This window comes from Siniperca chuatsi, linkage group LG2 (genome assembly GCF_020085105.1).
Source record: "Siniperca chuatsi isolate FFG_IHB_CAS linkage group LG2, ASM2008510v1, whole genome shotgun sequence".
Lineage (NCBI taxonomy): Eukaryota > Metazoa > Chordata > Actinopteri > Centrarchiformes > Sinipercidae > Siniperca > Siniperca chuatsi.
Window position 1 is genome coordinate 16200952 of NC_058043.1, and position 18561 is coordinate 16219512.

The window sequence follows — 18561 nt, forward strand, 5'->3', positions numbered from 1 at the left end:
TCTAATGTGGCTAATGATGTCAAATGTAGATGTGGTAAATGGTTATAGATACATTAACATGTAACCTCAGCCAGGATAGCAGAAGGATGATAATCTGCCTTGTCATGATGCTGTGCCAGATGCCATTGAAAACTGAAGAACTAACACAGTTTAAACTCACCCTTACATGACACTGCTGAGTACATTTACAAATGTTGGCTTCCAAATCCAAATTGTTGTTATCATGTAAAATACTCGTAACAGCAGTAATGTCTGTGTTTTGACTTCAGGAGGAGGATTACATGGTCCGTTGTAAATTGTTAACATTTTATGACCTTTAAAAAAACCATTTCAGAAGCCACTGCAGGATTTTAAAAGAGCATGGTGATCAAGCTAGTAACTGATATTTTTCTCCATTAAAATTAGACATTTTGGAGATGCTGGACCTTTTTTGGCAGATAGCAACAACATGCAAAGCTGTGGTGTCATCCCCTCTATAATAATGTAAGCGAACACCAATATCTAGCAAAAGTTTTGAGGTTATTGAGGTTAATTGGTGGCTTATGTATGAGTTTAATTTTGCAGAAACATTTCTCACACAGTGCAAAGGTTTTTATACTGCTTCACTTCCTGAATCTCAGGCTTCTGATAGGCAGTTAAGAGAATATTGGTTAAAACAATCTAGATTGAGTACCCCAAGAAGCCTAACGACAGTAAAGTAAGAGAAATACCAAGCTCAGAATGACAATGGCCATTTCACAGAACAAGAAAAATCATTTTGTATTTTTAGGTTTCATAGTTTGGTTTAGTTTAGATTTGAGACCAAAACTGTGACTATCGATATTCAGAGGAAATGCTCACAGAAATAAAATCAACTAATTTCCACAGCAGATTTACAATGATAAAGACCTCAGGCTATGTAAGCAAGTGCTTGTCAGAAGACACATCTAACATTAAAATCTACGAAATTGCACAAAATAATGTTATATTTACATCACAGACTATCAAGCGCCTGAAAATGTGAAAAAACTTACATTGATATTTACTCACATAAAATTACTCAGCAGTTATTTGTAACAAATCACTGATACTGTAAATACAATCCCATAAAATATTGTAAGTATATTTGCACATAAACTCTTGCAAAGTCAGTTTTAAATTCATATTCTTATGTGTATGCTAATGAAACTCAGTTAGTGTAAATACTATTGCAATAAATTCATGGGGCATTATTTATTTCCATAAATAATAATGGCACCACCTAAAAAAATGCCACAAAAAACACCTAAATACCAAACAAAAATGTCTTTTTTGTCAATTTAAATTTTCAGCAATATAGAAACAGGTGTGAGAACATTTTAAAAATGCTCGCTTAAGAAGCAACGGCATTATAGCCTTGCAAAAAGCTAGCAGGTAGAAGAAGATCACAAAGCAGGTGAATGCTATTTTGTCTTCTTAGCGAACCATGCAACAAGTTTAAGAGAGAGTGGCTTTGTCTGCAGCTGTTCACCACAGCTTCCCACAGTTAACCAATGAAACGTCAAAGCCATTGGAAGAGGCTGGTGTGTGCTCAATCTGATGGGCACATCAGTGGCATCATTGTGAATGTGCCCACCGCTGACTTTGTATCTAGCGATTAAATGATTCCCCACGTAGAGGGTCTTAAAGAAACAAACCATGTTGAGCAGTAGGTTGCCAGGTAGAAAAATGTCCCTCTTGCTGCTCTTATGCCCCCCTGAGTCCAGATTATTTGAGATTTTACAGCTTCTTAGCCCTTTAAGTAGCCTCTAATGAAAGGATAAAAGTACATCAGTTGTAAGGAAAATATTTTTTTGCTATATAATAATTTCAGAATAACACCAAGTCTGTGTTCAAGGCAGCTTATTTAACATTCAGTTTCATCAATAAAAGTTGATGTAGAAAAGTTTGCACAGTTCACATATGCATTAAACATTTAAACAAATCAGAGCTGCTCTATCATCTTTGCCAAGTTTTGATTGCCCCATTGATGTTCCTTAAAAGTCTATCCAAGTTTTTAGTTCATACTGACAATGTCACAGGGAGAGACTATTCAGTCTTCAGAGATTATTCAGTGTCTGAAACAGGTAGAAATTGCATTGTGTCATTGTATAATAGAAAACAGTCAGATTATGTTTGATATTTTGAGATAACAAAATGCATCATCTCAGGATCAGAAGCTTATAGAATAAATATGAACACCACATAATTTTAATGTGTTATTTTGAGACCATGAGATAATTGAGTTGTCATTACAAAAAAAAACTGATTGAATTTACATAATGGGAATTAAGTTGTGATCTTGAGATAATCGGCATAAAATAAAAAGATCAGCGGCCACTGCTGCTCTGAGCTTCTGTAGAATCAGTTCTTTGACTACTGATCTCCTTTTTTGCTGCCTTTGCATGAGTGTACTTAATTTTTCTTCTTTGTTTGATTCCATCTTTTTTGCTTTTTACTCCTTTTTGTCTCCAGTTGCTGTTCTCCTTAAGGATGACTACTTTGTAAGAGGTGCCGGACTGCCAGGGCGTTTTAAGGCTGAGAAGATGGAGTTTCACTGGGGCCAGAATAATGGATCAGCAGGCTCAGAACACAGCATAAATGGCAGAAGGTTCCCTGTAGAGGTAAAGCATCTTGTCACTACAATACACTTTGACAAATGTGCAATCGGGGGCCTTAAGGGTCAACACTGAATTTTGGAGCCTGGCAAGTTACTGTAGTGTTTAGATATATGAGATTTTTATAGAGACCAAAAAACTCCTCCTTAACTGTTTTACCTCATCGCCAAGAAGCACCACTAGATTGAAGGCTGAGGATTGTTCAGACCACTGGAGTAAAACTAAATTCACTGTGGTCAAAAGAGATTTTTAGGTCAACTCTGGCTTTCAAAGGATGCTTAAATGGATCCACTGAAAAGTCAAATTAAACAAAAATAGCAGCTTCTTCAATAAACTAATCTCCCTTGGTTTAAATGTGGCTAAAAGATACAATAGTCAATGTTTTCGAACTTCTCTTTGCATTGCTTCTAGTTGCATGAGAGAATTTTAAACTTAGAGCCAAACGACGGTCAAATGATAAGACGCTTTTGAGTTGCGTTATGGGAAATGTAGTATGGCATTTAATTAGTCTCAAAACCTGCGCACTGAACTCCACACAAATGTGGTGCCGTGAGCACAGGTCTGTAACGAGTGCTCGCTCAGCTCTGCCTACGCGCTCGCAACTGCACAACGCTCACTGGCTTGTCAAGTTGACTTTGGAGGCGGGGATGGAATAGACAGAGGCTGATGTCTCCACTCCTTTGATTGGTCACATGCACGTGGAGCAGAAATTTTTATGTTTCTCGTGAGTTCCCTAATTCTATGACAATGACCATAAACACCTTAAGACTTAAAGTTTTTAAGAACAATAAAATTCTTAAAATTACTGCAAGTCATCAAGGACCTAACATTCAAGACATTAAACAAATTACATGTATACTTTCCACTGTTAATGGTTGTTAATCAAAATACAACAATACCATCTTTAATAATTTCCCAGGTAATTTCTTTTGATTGAATGTCAAGTATATCACATCAATGAAAGCAGAATGAAAAGGCACAGGGGAAGAATAAAATTTTGTTGTAGAATTCTAATGAAATTAGCATTGAAGCAGAAGTTCGTATTCTTGAAATGTTTTTTGCACGGCCAAGGTCACAAGAGATTTCTCAATGCCATTAGTGCCAAAAGACAAAAAAACAAATGGAGAACAGACTGCAAGTAATAAAGGAAAGCAGAAAAAATGTATCACCAACTCTTAGCACATGTATAAAGGGTATTAAGTCTGAAACCTTTTGGTATTATTTATTCTGGTTCCAGGATTAAAGCAGAAATCCCAGTCTTTTTATGTGGTGTGGAGAATGAGTTTTATTCTGCCTTTCAAATTTTTATCATTTACAATGCCATTCCTATTCATTATCTAAAATGAATTTGCAAATGTGTCATACTCTTACATTTTGTGGGGTTATATACATTTTTTTTTCATCCCCTCTACTGTCAAATGGGTAATAATGAGTGTATGTAATATAAGTGTATGAAAACAGGAAATGTCTGTAAGTGTGCCTCTCTATCCTATCTCCAAACACGCAGCTAGAGTCCTCCTGTGTTTGTTTCTTGGCTCTGTTCTGTGGAGCCCTCTCTGCAGGCACAGCTTTTGATGCTGAATGGCTGAGTAATTAGATTTATTTTTGCCACATCATTTTGTGTTCAGCGTAGTGTTAAAGGGCACCGCATTATATACAACCATTATAAAGCTGTTATGACTCCTTTGATCGTGTGCTTCTAAATAATGTGATGGAATTCACTTTAATGACCACTTTGGGCAGCTGTTAGAAAAAGCTGAGCAAGAACAAGAAAATTATGCCCTCCTGATAAATTTATATCAATTATACATGTAAAATATAGAATTGTAGCTTTGCTTGTCTTTGTGTGTAGACCAAGGTTTTTTGCATCGACCTCTCTATCAAAGGACATGTATTCCAAAGCTGATGTGCTTGAGATTTAAAAGGATGATGCTCTTTTAAAAAAAAAAAGGAACATAATGATACATACCTGCCAGAGGGTACATGGACAGGCCGTGAAGTACCGTAAAACTTCAATTAATTGCCCTGGCTTTTATTTGCTTTTGACACTCAACTCACCTCAACTCAACTAAACCTACTTATATTTAGGACAGGCGTCTATATGGGACAGGCCTTTAATTCCTTTTGCACAAAACTCTTGCTCAGCAAAGTTGGGAAATATAGTAAATAATCGAGGAATAGACACACCGCTTCAATTCAAAACTTTTTTTTGTTGTTTTGTTTACCATGGCGGTAAATCTGAATGAATTATACTTTAGTGCTCATGGTTTCCATAAAATTAACTGAACAATTGAATTGTGGAGCATCTAACGATGTGTAGCATGTCCATATTATTGACAAAAGTTTAAACATTTATATTTGTATGCACAATCTAAGCAGCTTAGAACTAGCTCAAGCAGGTGCCCCAGTGGACTTTTAAGAGGCTTTATACATCCAAAGAACTTCTATAAAAACCAGACCTGGCATCTAAATGAGACCTGCGTTTATTTGTCAAAACGTGTAGCCACACCCGGCCAGTAAAAGGGACTCATTGTTTAATTGGGGCTTGGCTTTTAATTGAAGTTTTACGATAACTGAGCTAAAGTATAAATAGGATTACAAATTGGTTTGATGCTGATATTTAGTATATTTATTACAACTGCACAGGAAACACAATCAACCAAGTCAACTGTAACGCCTGAACACCATGTGTTGCAAATGAGAGTGTATAAAATCTAGTTTGCAAGTAAGTAGAAAAGTTGAAATAGGTCGCTAAGACTAATGGATAAATGATACAGTACGAATGCAAACCTTCTGAAACAAAGGAAAAAGCCTAAATATTGATAATTACAGGATTACTGTGTACTGTATAGTATGAAAAATATGATTACCCTATCCATGTTCATAAATGAATAGGGTTAAATAACTATGGCATTTAATTAGTCTCACATAAAAACCAGGTGCGTGCATGTGATACGAGCGCACAGAACATTATTTGCAAGCGGGAAAGCATCCTCGCAAGGGAGCATTTCTGCTCTGCGTGCACAAATGCGGTCCCACGAGCACGGGGCTGTGACCAGTACTCGCTTGACGCTCCCTACGCTCTCGCAACTGCTCAACGCTAGCTTTCTCGTCAAGTTGACTTTTGAGACTTTGGAGGTGGGGATGGAATGTCTCCCCTCCTTTGATTGGTCACCTTGAATACTGACCATGATCTTTGATGGGCTGTTTGGTTTGATCACTGACACAATCTAACACAGGCAGTTGCTAGCAGCTGACCTTAACCAACTTGCATTTAGTCTACATTTCGTAGCAATTGTAAACTACATGGATCATATACAGTATGCCACTGCTATTTACACAAATAGCTTATGTTACATTTTGGTTATGCACAATTTAGGCCTGTTTGTGTTATTGACGTTATAGAGGTGGCTGTTCCTCACTTTAGCTCTTTTTTTTCTCCGACATCTTTTTGATGATTCTGCCGCCAAAAAAGGGGTCAAAGAATTGGAGGCCGGAGACTGTGGGTGTTGAAAGTGACCAACCAAAGGAGCTGAGACATCAACCACTGTCTATTTCTTCCCCGTCTCAAAAGTCAACTTGACGAGCGAGTGAGTGTTGAGCACAGCCCTTTGCTCGCAGACTTGTGAGGATGCTCTTCTGCTCGGGATACTGTTCTGTGCTCTTGTACCACGTGCACGCGCCTGGTTTTTATGTGCTTGGGTTTTGAGACTAATTAAACACCATAAATAACCTTCAGTTTAAAATGGATTATGAATAAACCTCTGCCATTTGGATGCAAAGAATGTCTGGTATGTTTTTTCATAACTGAAAGGCTGGGTGACCCTTTTCTTGTATCGTTTACTCTGTTAACACACATGTCAAGAACATGCAGCCCAGATAGGATTGACATAAAGTATGATGGGGACTGAGGTCTCGTAAGTGACAGCATGGAGAAATGTTAAAGGAAATTACCATATTAGAAAAAATAGGGCCAACAAAAGACAGCCACTCACTCTTTGCGGATATGACATTGACATATCTGCAAATATGACATCCACATATCCGCAAAGATCCTTCCTGTTAACTATAGATGGTGTACTGTATACACAGAAAAAGCACAGTTGGATGTGTGCTTTTAAAATATTTTCTCTTTATCAATAAGTCTGCCTAGATGTATCAAACAAGATGTATTATTTCACCCACTGAACCAGAAGGTGAAAGAGTGGAATCAAATGATGGATGGTTGAAGGGGAATATGGTTATACAGGATCTAGCCTTTGGCCATTTTAACAGCTTCATCCTGTAAGATGTGGCATTTTCATATTTCATATTTCATATTTATGCCTTGACAGAATTTGATGTATTTGAGAGTATATTACATCTGACATCACGTGTGCAGCAAAACTCTAGCTTTTATAAATATTTGTGTTTCACATACCCATTGATCTTTTATAGCAGAGGTTGGCTTTTGTTTTGTCGTGTATATGTTTTGTTCTTCGAGAGCTGAGCAGCATGACCTTGGAGGTTGAGCTCCAGGGCTTGTTTGTCTCTGCTAAACAGAGACTGTTTCCCAATCTGCTGTCTAATTATCTCTCCACTCCAAATGAGTCACATTCAGCCCTGAGTCGCTTGTAACACACTACATAAAGCATTTACTCTTACAGTGGGGGGAAAAAAACAAAAAACTCTAAAGTGTTTATCCCACCTGCCCAGAAGCATGAAAACGTACACAAATATAGTTCACGCATAGCTACAGAGGGTGGAGAGACAAACCCAATGAACTGTATTATGGAGCTGCTCTGCCTTTGTAACACGGTCATGTGTAAAAAAAAAAAAAAAAAAATGCTCGGCCTGTGGCTCCTGAGCTTGACATTAATCTAACTACAGTCTTTTTCGTGGGAGTGAAGTGGGGAAATCGATAGATGGACCACCTGTTCGCTCAAACAGCACAATGAAAAATGAAACAGTGGGGTTTTTTTTCTGCCTCAGGGTACCATAGAGAGATCTTTTCTGATAATATATTAGGGTGTCACCAAGGTTAGATTAATTATACATGGATTACAAATCACACCTTGGGAAGGGTACGTGGTTGCACATAGTACTGCAGATGTATGAAGTGTTAAGGTGGGTGTACAGTACCATACATTTCAGAAAGAGGAAAGCTCCAGTAGTAATGAAAGCATATCTGCAACAGAAAGTTGATTGAGAATATACAGTAAGAGTCTCAGATAAGTCAAGACTAATGGGATTGGATATGGTGACACTGAGAGCTCAATACACTGCAACTTAAGAAAACAAATAGCAAGTGAAGTTAATAGATTTAACATTTTGCTGACTGCATAGTAAATTGAGAAACACATTCACCAATTTGGCAACACATATGAAGCCGCCCTGCAAATACAGAAAATGCAACCAAATACAGAGATGCACTGTAAATACAGGCAGCATAACTAAACAGATAACATTATCAAATACATAAATGCAATGGAACTAAAAATTGATGAACACACCTGAACAAGCAAGTCGTTGCCATGGTTTGTGGCGCATGAATCCAACACCCCATCAGTGGTGTTGAAAAATGAGTAAACGACGAATTGGGTGGCTAGAAAGGCTAGCGCTATGTGTATAGCAAATATTCTGCAATAATATCTGTCCATCAGAATTGGTGAATGTGTTTTTTTTTATATCTGCTTGTGTTTTGTCTATTGGCACGTGTTAAGCTGCAGTGCAGTGTGCTCTCAGGGCCACCGTAGCAATAAAATAATGAAGTATGTGTTTTATAGTGTCTGTTTTGCAACAGCCATTATAGCAACAGTAACACAATTGAATATGTTTTTATAAGAAGAAGACAAACAACACCAGGCTTTTTTGCGTTGAAGTTAAACAGTTGTAACGTGTATTTATCAGATATTTGTTTAGTTCCACTTGGCTGTATTATTATTCTGTCAACATGAAATTTTTTTTGCATTCTTACTGTAGCAAACATTAGGCTGTAAATGTACATGGATAATAAATACATTACATCTATGTTTACTGACACATAATCCACTGTCATTCTATTGTCTTGCGCTGTCCTTTTTCATTGTCTATCAAGTTCTCTGTCAGTAATCTCTAATGAGAAACACCAATTTCATATAGTTGTTCAGCAACAACTTCTGTACAAATTTTGTGACACATTCTTGAAAATGCGTGCTCTAGCACTTTGTAGGCGCTCAGATAAAAGGAAACCGTAGATGGTTGTGTGATTGGAGTGAGAGGATCATACTGTGTTAAATAAGACACATTTACCTGTTAACAAAATGCTGCAGTAGCACAGTTGTTGTAAAGAATAAAGTAAGGAAAGAAGAATAAATTTGTGCTGCTGTGATAAATCCAAGGTCTCTCCACGCACAAACTTATTTCTTGTAGTTTTCTTGTCTTGCCTCCATGTCTCTCTCTGTCTTGGGAAATCATGCCAAACATGACTTTGTTTTTCACCTGTTTGTGCTTAAATGGGACTTGGGAATGCAGAGCGGCTCTCAACACTTGTGTTTGCACTCACATTGAGCCGAAAAACGAAAAGAAAAAATTGAGCGCTATAAAATGATTTTAGACTAAAGAAGGGCTCAGAGGATGTGGACAGCATGGGCTGTCTGCTCTACAGAGAAAACTAGAGGTAATTTATAATGCTCAAACAATGTTCTGTTACCTCTGGTCTCTTGCAAGCTGCCGTTGGTTATTGGTGCTCACAATTTTCAGATTTGTCTTTACATATTTCTCTGTATGGTAAATTTTGTACTGACTAAAACAAACATTTATGAATGTGTCTAAATGTCTTAAGAGAGCTTAAAGATTGGTCAGACCACCAATCTGTCCTGCTTAAAATCAACAACTTTCAGTGATATCCGTGGATGTGATTGAAGTTTACATTACAACGAGGGGCTCTGTGTCGGAGCTCGCAAACATACAGTGAAACGAAGCGTGAAAACAAGTGATTCAAATCGCTCTCGGCAACATTTATTTTTATTGGCTGCTATGAAACTGTCCGATAATTGAATATCCCGTTTTCCAGTGTGCTGTTAACAGGAGCAGGTCACGTGAGCCAATGTCAGTGAGTAAATGAAGCCTAAGGGGGCCGGCTTAATTGGGTAATGTAGTTAATAACATCTGAAGGGTGATGAATGGTCAGAGCTCGTTCTTGCTGGGTTCTCAGACAACAAATTAGTTCCATTAAAGGCTGCAGTTAAAGGAACTCTGAAGGAAACTAATCACTTAAATTCACTTAAATTATATGGATTGAGTCATTTTGTACCTGGTTTAGGCCTACGGTACGCATTACTGGTTTTATCCTTATTTATTTTTACTTTTTGCATGTGTTGTCAGCACAGCCAATTGTGGCTGGGGGTTTCTCGTAATTTTCCTTGGTAAAAGAAAAAAGGCAAGCATACTCTTTTAATTAAATCAACATCTAGGACCTTTTTCTTATTGCCAATTAACTTGGTTCAGTGACATGAAAGGGTTTTTCATTTTAAAGAGGCTCGAGACAGTGAGATGATGGACAGCTCCAATTGCTACTTTTAGAATCATTTGCTGATTTTGATCAGCACCACCATTATATTTCTGCTTTGAAATGAAAGGAATGGAAACCAGAGCCGTGACAGGTATATGACGTATTCTGTGTATGATGGTTTTCACATTATAATCACTCATGCTAAGCTTTGTTGTGAAATCAGAAGCGGTGTTGCTGGTGATTTTAAGGTAATTGGGAGCAATGATTAAAAGTATACCATTCTGTTAGATCTCACCACAGAAAAAGAGCACATTCCTCCAGTTCTCCCTCTCTGCTCGTGAGTTGCCCTGAGGAATGGGATGCTATATTTCTCTAGCATCCTCCACGAGTGGCAGAACACAAAAAGGAATGACACAGATTATGGAAGATGTATGGGAGTGATAAATACACCTGCTTTGATGCCCCTCAAAACAGCTTTTCATCAGCTCCTCAGCAGCGTGTCCAAGTGATTGATGACAGGACTGTTCGTTCTTCTTGTCCACTCCTCAAGCTGTTTTATGCTTTGTTTCCCATCCCAGATGCAGATCTACCTTTACAATTCAGATGACTTTGACAGCCTCAGCGCTGCCATCAAGGAAAGACGCATCATTGCTGCCATGGCCATCTTCTTTGAGGTGAAGTATCACCAGGACTGAAGGTCAAGACAAATTTAATCTGAAGAAAACTACACTACTACACGAGTGCACTTAGACACACACATAGACATTTTTATCCATGCCAGCGGCATGGCTCTAGGGAGGACAAGGTCGGTCTGTCAGTCCACCACTTTGGTCCAGACCGAAATATTTTAACAACTATTGGATGTCCCAATACCTGCAAAACTAATGACATTCCCATCAGCCTCAGCTGTACTTTTAGTGCTAATTAGCAAATGTTAGCATGCTAACTAAGATAGCGAACATGATAAACATTATACCTGCTTAATATCAGCATGTTAGCATTATCATTGTGAGCATGTTAGCATGCTGATGTTTGCATTGAAGTCGAAGCACAGCTGTGTAGCCTCACAGAGCTGCTAGCATGTAGACTATGTTACACTGCAAACCTCCTTGTAATGGCTCTACATTTAGTTGTTGGTAGTATTGCCTAAATGGGAAATATCCTTTTTCATAGGCTTATACAATGCCTTTATGTACATACTGTATATAGTGCTTACCACCAGCTATAAGAAAGAGTTTGCAAAACCAAGGAGATGAGTGGATAAATATAACAAGAGTGGAGAAAAAGAAACTGACAAATTATTAGCAAAAAATAGGAAATCATACTAAGTAAATAACATTAAGAGTCAAACAGAATGGGGGGACCTTGTAAAACAGTGAGTAAATTATGACTTAAGGGGGGCAGTTGGAATTGTATTGGTCTAGTTATGAAAAGGATGAAGATGTGAATAACTTTTTGAGGTCAGTAAATGATAGATATTTATTAGAAATGATCTGTGGCACCTTTGTTTTGATAGGAGAGTTTCTCTTCACCCAGCATCTGATTATTTTTCTCTTCTGTGGCACATTGCAGATTGCTTACTGAGATACTACAAATTGTTCCATGTAGGTCTGCGCACATAAGCTCTTAATGGACAAGAATAGTCCTAATTTCTGTTAACTGTAAAAACACCTCAGACATTTATGAACCGTGAAAAAGCGTGCACCAGCAGCACTGACAACTTCAGGGTCCCTCTCCATGTTACACTCCTAATTTCTATTAGCAGTATCTTTGCGATTGATGGCAGCTGATCAATGCGGGCTAACATTCAGCTTAATAGTATATAGTCAAGTGTCAGCTCTCAGGAAAAGGGAGGCTGGAATGGGGACACAGGTGTTTGTAATGTAGGTCTACGCTCCGACAGTGATAAAACCGTGTGTGTACGAGGACCTAAATGCCTCCGCTGGGTCCTGACAGCCCTATTGCTTACTGCAATTAGCACCACTATACACAATCCGCTGAATAGCAGTTTACAGTGTAAGGGTTTTTAAGCGGGCACACACACATTGGCTCAGATTTACCATTTCTAATCAATGAGTAGAGTTCCTCCTGTGCTCCCCAAAGGCCTATTAATGGCCTCTAAGGTGTGCATATTATCCACATTCAGCATTCAGTTCCACACAATTATTCTCCTCTGACTGACCTGAATTAATGTTGAGCAAGGAAAGATTGTTCCCCGTGTCCCAACACTGTTTTGTCCAGTCTTGTCTCTTAAGTAGGACATTGGGAATATTGTAGAATGTGGGGCTAAACAAAACAATTTACAATATGTGTCAGTCATAGCAAAGAATTAACAGCAGGCCTAATAGATAAGGAGGGAATCAACACTGGTGTTAGTCCCCTGGAGACAGTAGAGCTAACAGCCAAATAGCCTCTTAGAGTTACTGGATACCACCAGCTACAGGAGGATACAAAGCTCATGAAATTATCAGATGTGCTCATTGTTTATTTATGGTGTTGTGTTGGTACATGGGTACCAAATCTAAAAAGTATCAGTCTAAATCTCAAGTTGATTTTATGTAAAATGTAATAATTTGAATGGAAAATAAATATGATAATATTACAGGTCACAATGTAATCACAGTTTTCTTCAAAGAAGCATTAAATACTGCTGATCAAGGTATTCAATAGAGTAAATGCTATGGACTTTATTTTTTTGGGTTTGTATAATTTGTTTTGGGACAAAAATACACATTAAAATATAGTCATCTAGCACAACACCAGAAACAACAGCCTCGCCAACTGAATAGTCAACCTACAAAATCTCACCAAAAATTGAACATCACAATAGTCACAGATGGTACTAGATGCTCCTAGATTATGTTATATTGTAGAAATGTTGCCCTTATTGTGTCCACCCCTTGTATTTTGTTCATATTGATCGTCTTTAGTTATTATGTTAGATTATTATTCTAGTCTTGTAATCCCTTTTGTAATCCTTTGTCTCTGGAAATTTCCTGCAGCTGGGCCAAAAAGACAATCCAGCTGTGGACCCCATCATCCAGGGATTGAAAGGAGTAGTGCATCATGGTAAGTAATGAGGATGTAACCCCCTTACAAACTCTGCTTTATATAGAACAATATTATATTATGTATGTGGTGAGTGCATTTACATATGTCCATAAATATATAACTGTTATTCTTTGTTTCTCTGCAATGTTTTTTTTTCTGTTTATTTATTGTCCACTGATTTTTTTTTTTCTTCTGTTGTACCAAAATCTCCTCCACATGAAACAATACTGGCAGAATTAAGTTCATGTGGGATATTCAAAAAGCAATTATCCCTTACAAAATCACTGACCCTAGAAGTAAATTTCTTGTGACAGCGCAGACATTGTGCTCCTCCTTTTCCCCATAGAACACAGATTGATGCTCTTGCTTTCAGCTGCTTAAACATTTGGCTTCTCTTTTAAAAAAAATCTAAATAAGAGTCTAAACACAAGATATGAGCATAGTTTAACTTCAAAAGGAGGCAAAATTTGCAAGATACCGCCCCTCCCTTGCTGGAGTAGCTCCACAGTAGGGAGACCTCCCAAGGAGCTTCACTCACAGAGAAAGAACTATTAATTACATCTGAGCCTCAATTAGACAACACTCTGATTTATTCTAACTCAGACATACATGTATAGACTCTTGTGGACCGTGGCTCCTGCAAAGGCTCATATTCACATTTAAACTGTTAATGTCTTGTGTTGTATGCCATGGCACAATTGTTTATGGCATATTGTCTTAAATGAATGCTGCTGTGCTGATTTATCTGCATGCATGACTTATACAGACCTTAAGCAGATGCTTTAGCATGACTGTGGAATCCTTTACTGCATCTGGGGACCAGCAGCTCTGTTTACACAGACACGTATGACTTGTTTTACAACCTGCCGCTGATGAGCTTTATGTGAGCATAAGCATACACTGACAAGGACATCAAAATGGATGAGGATGCATAGAAGCATGGAGTTATTGCTCTGTACCCATGCTGGTTTCACAAGACCTAGTGCTGGGCTTCATTGAGTCGTTTCTAATTGTAATTTCACTCCCTGTTCTTTCTGGAGATGGATGTTTGATGTTGTGCAATGTGCGCTGGTGAGGTTATGAGTTTTTGTGTTGAGCATTGGGGGGAAAAAGAAAAAAAGTTTTGCAACTTTCTGAATGAGCAGGAAAACAGACAAAAAAACATGTAAGGGGGAAAAGCTCACTTAGAGACCCCTAGAGATTCTTAAAAAACATGTGAATAGGCCTCAGAATCAGAAAATGGGTCACTTTGTTCAGTGAAATTTCTACACTTTTTTCAGTTTCATTGAAGTAATTGCAATAAAGAAAGTAGCCTTTTTTCTGATTGGTCTGTTTTCAGCTTGGAGGCCTTTTCACTTGTGGTTTTCATTTCACAAAGGTATTTACGCTCCACTTTTTTTTCATTATATAACCTTGATAAAGGCATGTTGCCAAAAAGCGTTTGTTATACTAGATTATTTTCTGAATCTCTGAGTCTCCAAATGTGGCTGAACTCTGTGCTGCGTAGCTACGCAGATGTTCGTGCTAACACCACAGTATCTCTCATCTCCCAGCTGAAAGAGAGCTCGGTGTGGGTGTGGTGGTTTTTTGGACTCTTTTCCTGCTGGCTGCTAAATGCTCCTCGCCTCCTCCCTCGCTAGGGTGGTTGGTTTTCCACTAGCTCGTTATCCCACAGTCATCCATCCATCAGCATCTCGGCGGTCCATGAGCGATAGGGCACGTACGCTGTCTGAAGACAGGGAGAAGAAAGGCTTTGAATACTGAATTTGACTCTGAGTACAGATGAGGCATGGGGGCGAGGCTTCCAGTGCCTCAGTAGTCCTATCAGTCCTATCACCCCAAACCTCTGTGTTTTTTTTTTTTTTTTTTTTAGATAAGGTCATGTGCTGTGCGAGATTGGATTTGACATCAATTCAGCTTTATTTGGGTTTTTCGTTTCATAATTCAAGGAAAAACGAAGCCCACTTGCATCGCCCACACAGCGTATTTGCAGGAGATAAAGGGATCTTCCTCTGGATCAGAAACTGATTTCCTGCTTGTTTTTTTTTTTTTTGTTGTTGTTTGTTTGTTTTTACACGACATTGCCTGGTTATGATCACGGAGGATAGAACAGATGTGGTAATCATTTGGATCTGTCTTAATCCCCGTGGCTCATGCCACAGTTGTTACACGGAGCAGAGCAGGCTCCCACCTAGCCACAGATCAGCTGTCAGAAAAGGCCATTTTATCTGCCTCCTCTCCCTTTGCTCCTCTCTCAGCCCATCTGAGTACAGAGATCTGGCCAGAGTGATAAGTGGTGAGGATTTTAACTGCAGTCACCATCATTTCACCAGGTTTCAGGAAAGCAGTTAAAATGCCACGGGGAGAGTGAAATGAAACAACCTTGTAAATGATGATGCAAATGTAGCTCAAGATATGCAGGGGTTTTAGCAAAGCATTAAAGAGTGAAAGATATGGTATTTTTGTACCTGTACAGCAGACTGTGCTCTTCATTTCTGCGTATTGACAAGTATTGATCCCATGCTCTACCCAGAAAAGGAGACCCACCTCAGGTCGTTCATCCTGAGGGATCTGCTGCCATCGTCAGTGGACAGTTATTACCGATACACCGGCTCTTTGACCACGCCGCCCTGCAGCAAGGTAGTGGAGTGGATCATCTTCTCCAGGCCTGTGTATCTGTCCCACTCACAGGTGCGTTAAGCACACACACACACACACACACACACACACACGCCAAGACAGCTATATTCTCCATTCATAGTTAGATCCCCTTTGCCCACACACAGTGGATCACTTGCTGTCCCACAGTGTCAACGCACAAGCAATTTTTCCCCTCATCTACCTCTCCTCTCTCTCCCCTTTTACCTCGTTCCTCCTCCAACTCCTCTGCCTATGAAACCATAACTGCCTGCACAGTGGATGATTAAGCAGGAGGGGGGAGCCAATTACTGGCATTTGAATGATCGCGTGAGATAGCTCTTTTATCATGCTGTTGGTCTGAGACAGCGACTATAGGGTCTTAAATAGAACACTGCTGCACATGGAGGCTGGTTATCATACTATTAAAGTTGTTCAAGTGCAGAAATGTTCATTAATTTAAAAGTTCAAGGTTTAATGAATATGTTTAAAGAAAAATGTTGCATTTACAGCACTCACCTATGTGCTTTACAAAAGCTTACCTCCAACTGTTTATGCTATTTGTGATTGTGAGAGATAATATATGCCAAATCATGCCCCATGCTTTTTGCTGATCCCATACACAGTCCTTTGCTGCATCTTTTATACATACAGTTCTTGGGTTATCCAGCTGCATATCCTCTTGAGCGTTCTGTGCTGTACAAAAATTTGCAAGGCTCAGTGGGATTTCTATCAACTTGCAGGAGGACAAATCTTTTGTTCAGAAATGACTTCTGCTGCAAGAATATTGACCACAGCTACAATGTTTGTGACGCTCACAGATAGTCTTTTATGAATGTAATTCATTTCTCCAAGCACGCATAGGACACATTGATTCCACAGTATCTGTAATGTGTAGTCATTACAGCACGCGGCAGGAGATCATTCGTAGCAATCAATGGCTACAAATTTGCCCCATTGAGAAGTTACAGCCCGGTAGGTAGCCAGGATGATGACTGAGGTCTGTGCCTGCTGGTGCCTGTAGTGTGAATGTTTTTTGCAAATACTGTGCTCCATTTGTGAACAGTCAGCTGCTGGCAAGTGGCTACAAATGCAGTCCTGCATGATATATTATAGTCAACACAGACACACACACACACACACACACACACACAGTAACAAAAGCACTTAAATTTGCTTCAATAGCTATTCTCTGTTTCTTTCCATCTAGCTGGAGGCCTTTTACTCCATCTTTACAACAGAGCAACAGGACCACGTGAAGTCTGTTGAGTACCTGTGGAACAACTTTCGGCCCGTGCAGGACCTCGACAATAGGAAACTCTTTAGGTCGGCTATAAAAGACGCATGGCAGAAAGACTTGACTGAGATCCTCGGAAGCCCTCATAGCACTGAGGCTTCAAGAGGTAAGCTTTTTCTGCACCGTATCACATTCTCAGAGTTTGCTGTAAACTAAGGGCATGGTCATTGATATTAGTATTACATTATGCACACTGTGTGTAGGCCAAGGTTACGTCAGAGATCAGCAAACGTCACATTCCATCCAAAAGCTACCCAAAATCTTGCAATTTTGCTAGTTTAAAACCTTACTAATTGACCATAAGCTCCAACCCCTTAGTTACTGTTGCTATGCCTGTCAAGTTTTCCATTCTCGCACAGTACATATGCAGGTTTATCACTGGACATTCTTAGTCATTTATTGAAAAAATTGCTTCAGCATGTGGAGAAAGCCAAAGTTTGACAGGTCATGCCAAGCTATGACAAACACAATCACTATTTGGGGTAATGGTTGGCAAGTGGCCCATGCTGAGGCGGCCAAACTGTTGCAAATAGTGTCTAATGATGCCTCCATACTAATGTAGAAACAAATGGGTTTTTTTATATTATGTATTATCACAGGACCTCTAAGTGTCCTAAAATATGTTATAAGTCCTATTTGCACAGGGCTACTTTTACCTGGGGTCCTCATGGGTCCTTAAATTTTCTATTTCTCTTACTCTTTCTGGTCAAAAATGTAGGGGCTGCAGTGAAAATTATTAATGAGATCTTTTGATAGTATTTTTGAACCAAATTCAGGAAGCCACCTAGCTGCTAAGAATGGAGACCCATTCATAGCACCCATTTATAGGTAATAATTGGAATTTCAGGAGATCTTTGGATAAAGCTTGTCTTGTCAGAATAGTGCACGTCATTCTCTCATTGTTACAGCTCATTCTTATATCAAAGAACATATTAATACAAAGCACAGACCTCAGGCAGGGCTTGATTAGAGTATTTTTGTTCGTCTTCCTCTTTTATGTGTGAATCTTGCAGCGCTTGCTTTAACAGAACAGTACAGGAACTATGGAGACTAATGAGAAAGGCTGCTGCGCCTTAAAGTGGTGTTGTTGGTGTCTGGCGGGGAGAATTGATTGGGAATGCTTGTGATGAAGTTGGAACACTGTAACAGGGCCGATCAGCAATCATCATTAATATGTGGCACAGCTAAAATAGACCCATACAAATTAAGTTGTGAAATTGCTTTTGTGGCATGTCAGTAGGCAGAATGAATGTGCACTAGTGTTTCTCCATTTCTTTTTTTCAGCTTCCTCTCCCTCTTGCTCATTTTCTCTTTGTGTCTCTTTCGCATTTCTGTTTCACTGTGTTAAAATGTAAAAATCAAAGGACCAGTGTGTAACATTTAATTAAATTCAATAAAATTTTATTTATATAGCGCCATTTCATAACTGAAGTTATCTCATTGCACTTTTCCTATAGAGCAGGTCTAGACTGTAATCTTTATAAATTATT

At 38.9% G+C, this 18561-nt stretch overlaps 1 protein-coding gene across 2 annotated transcripts in view; it reads left to right on the forward strand.

Annotated features, from left to right (window-relative positions):
* Positions 1–18561, forward strand: part of ca16b (carbonic anhydrase XVI b) — a 99940-nt gene that overhangs the window by 54434 nt on the left and 26945 nt on the right. For both annotated transcript variants that reach the window (XM_044223955.1, XM_044223950.1), the window contains exons 4-8: positions 2473–2621; positions 10665–10760; positions 13089–13155; positions 15671–15828; positions 16985–17177. In XM_044223955.1, coding sequence (XP_044079890.1) covers positions 2473–2621; positions 10665–10760; positions 13089–13155; positions 15671–15828; positions 16985–17177 — 663 coding nt within the window. The remainder of the gene's footprint in view (positions 1–2472; positions 2622–10664; positions 10761–13088; positions 13156–15670; positions 15829–16984; positions 17178–18561) is intronic.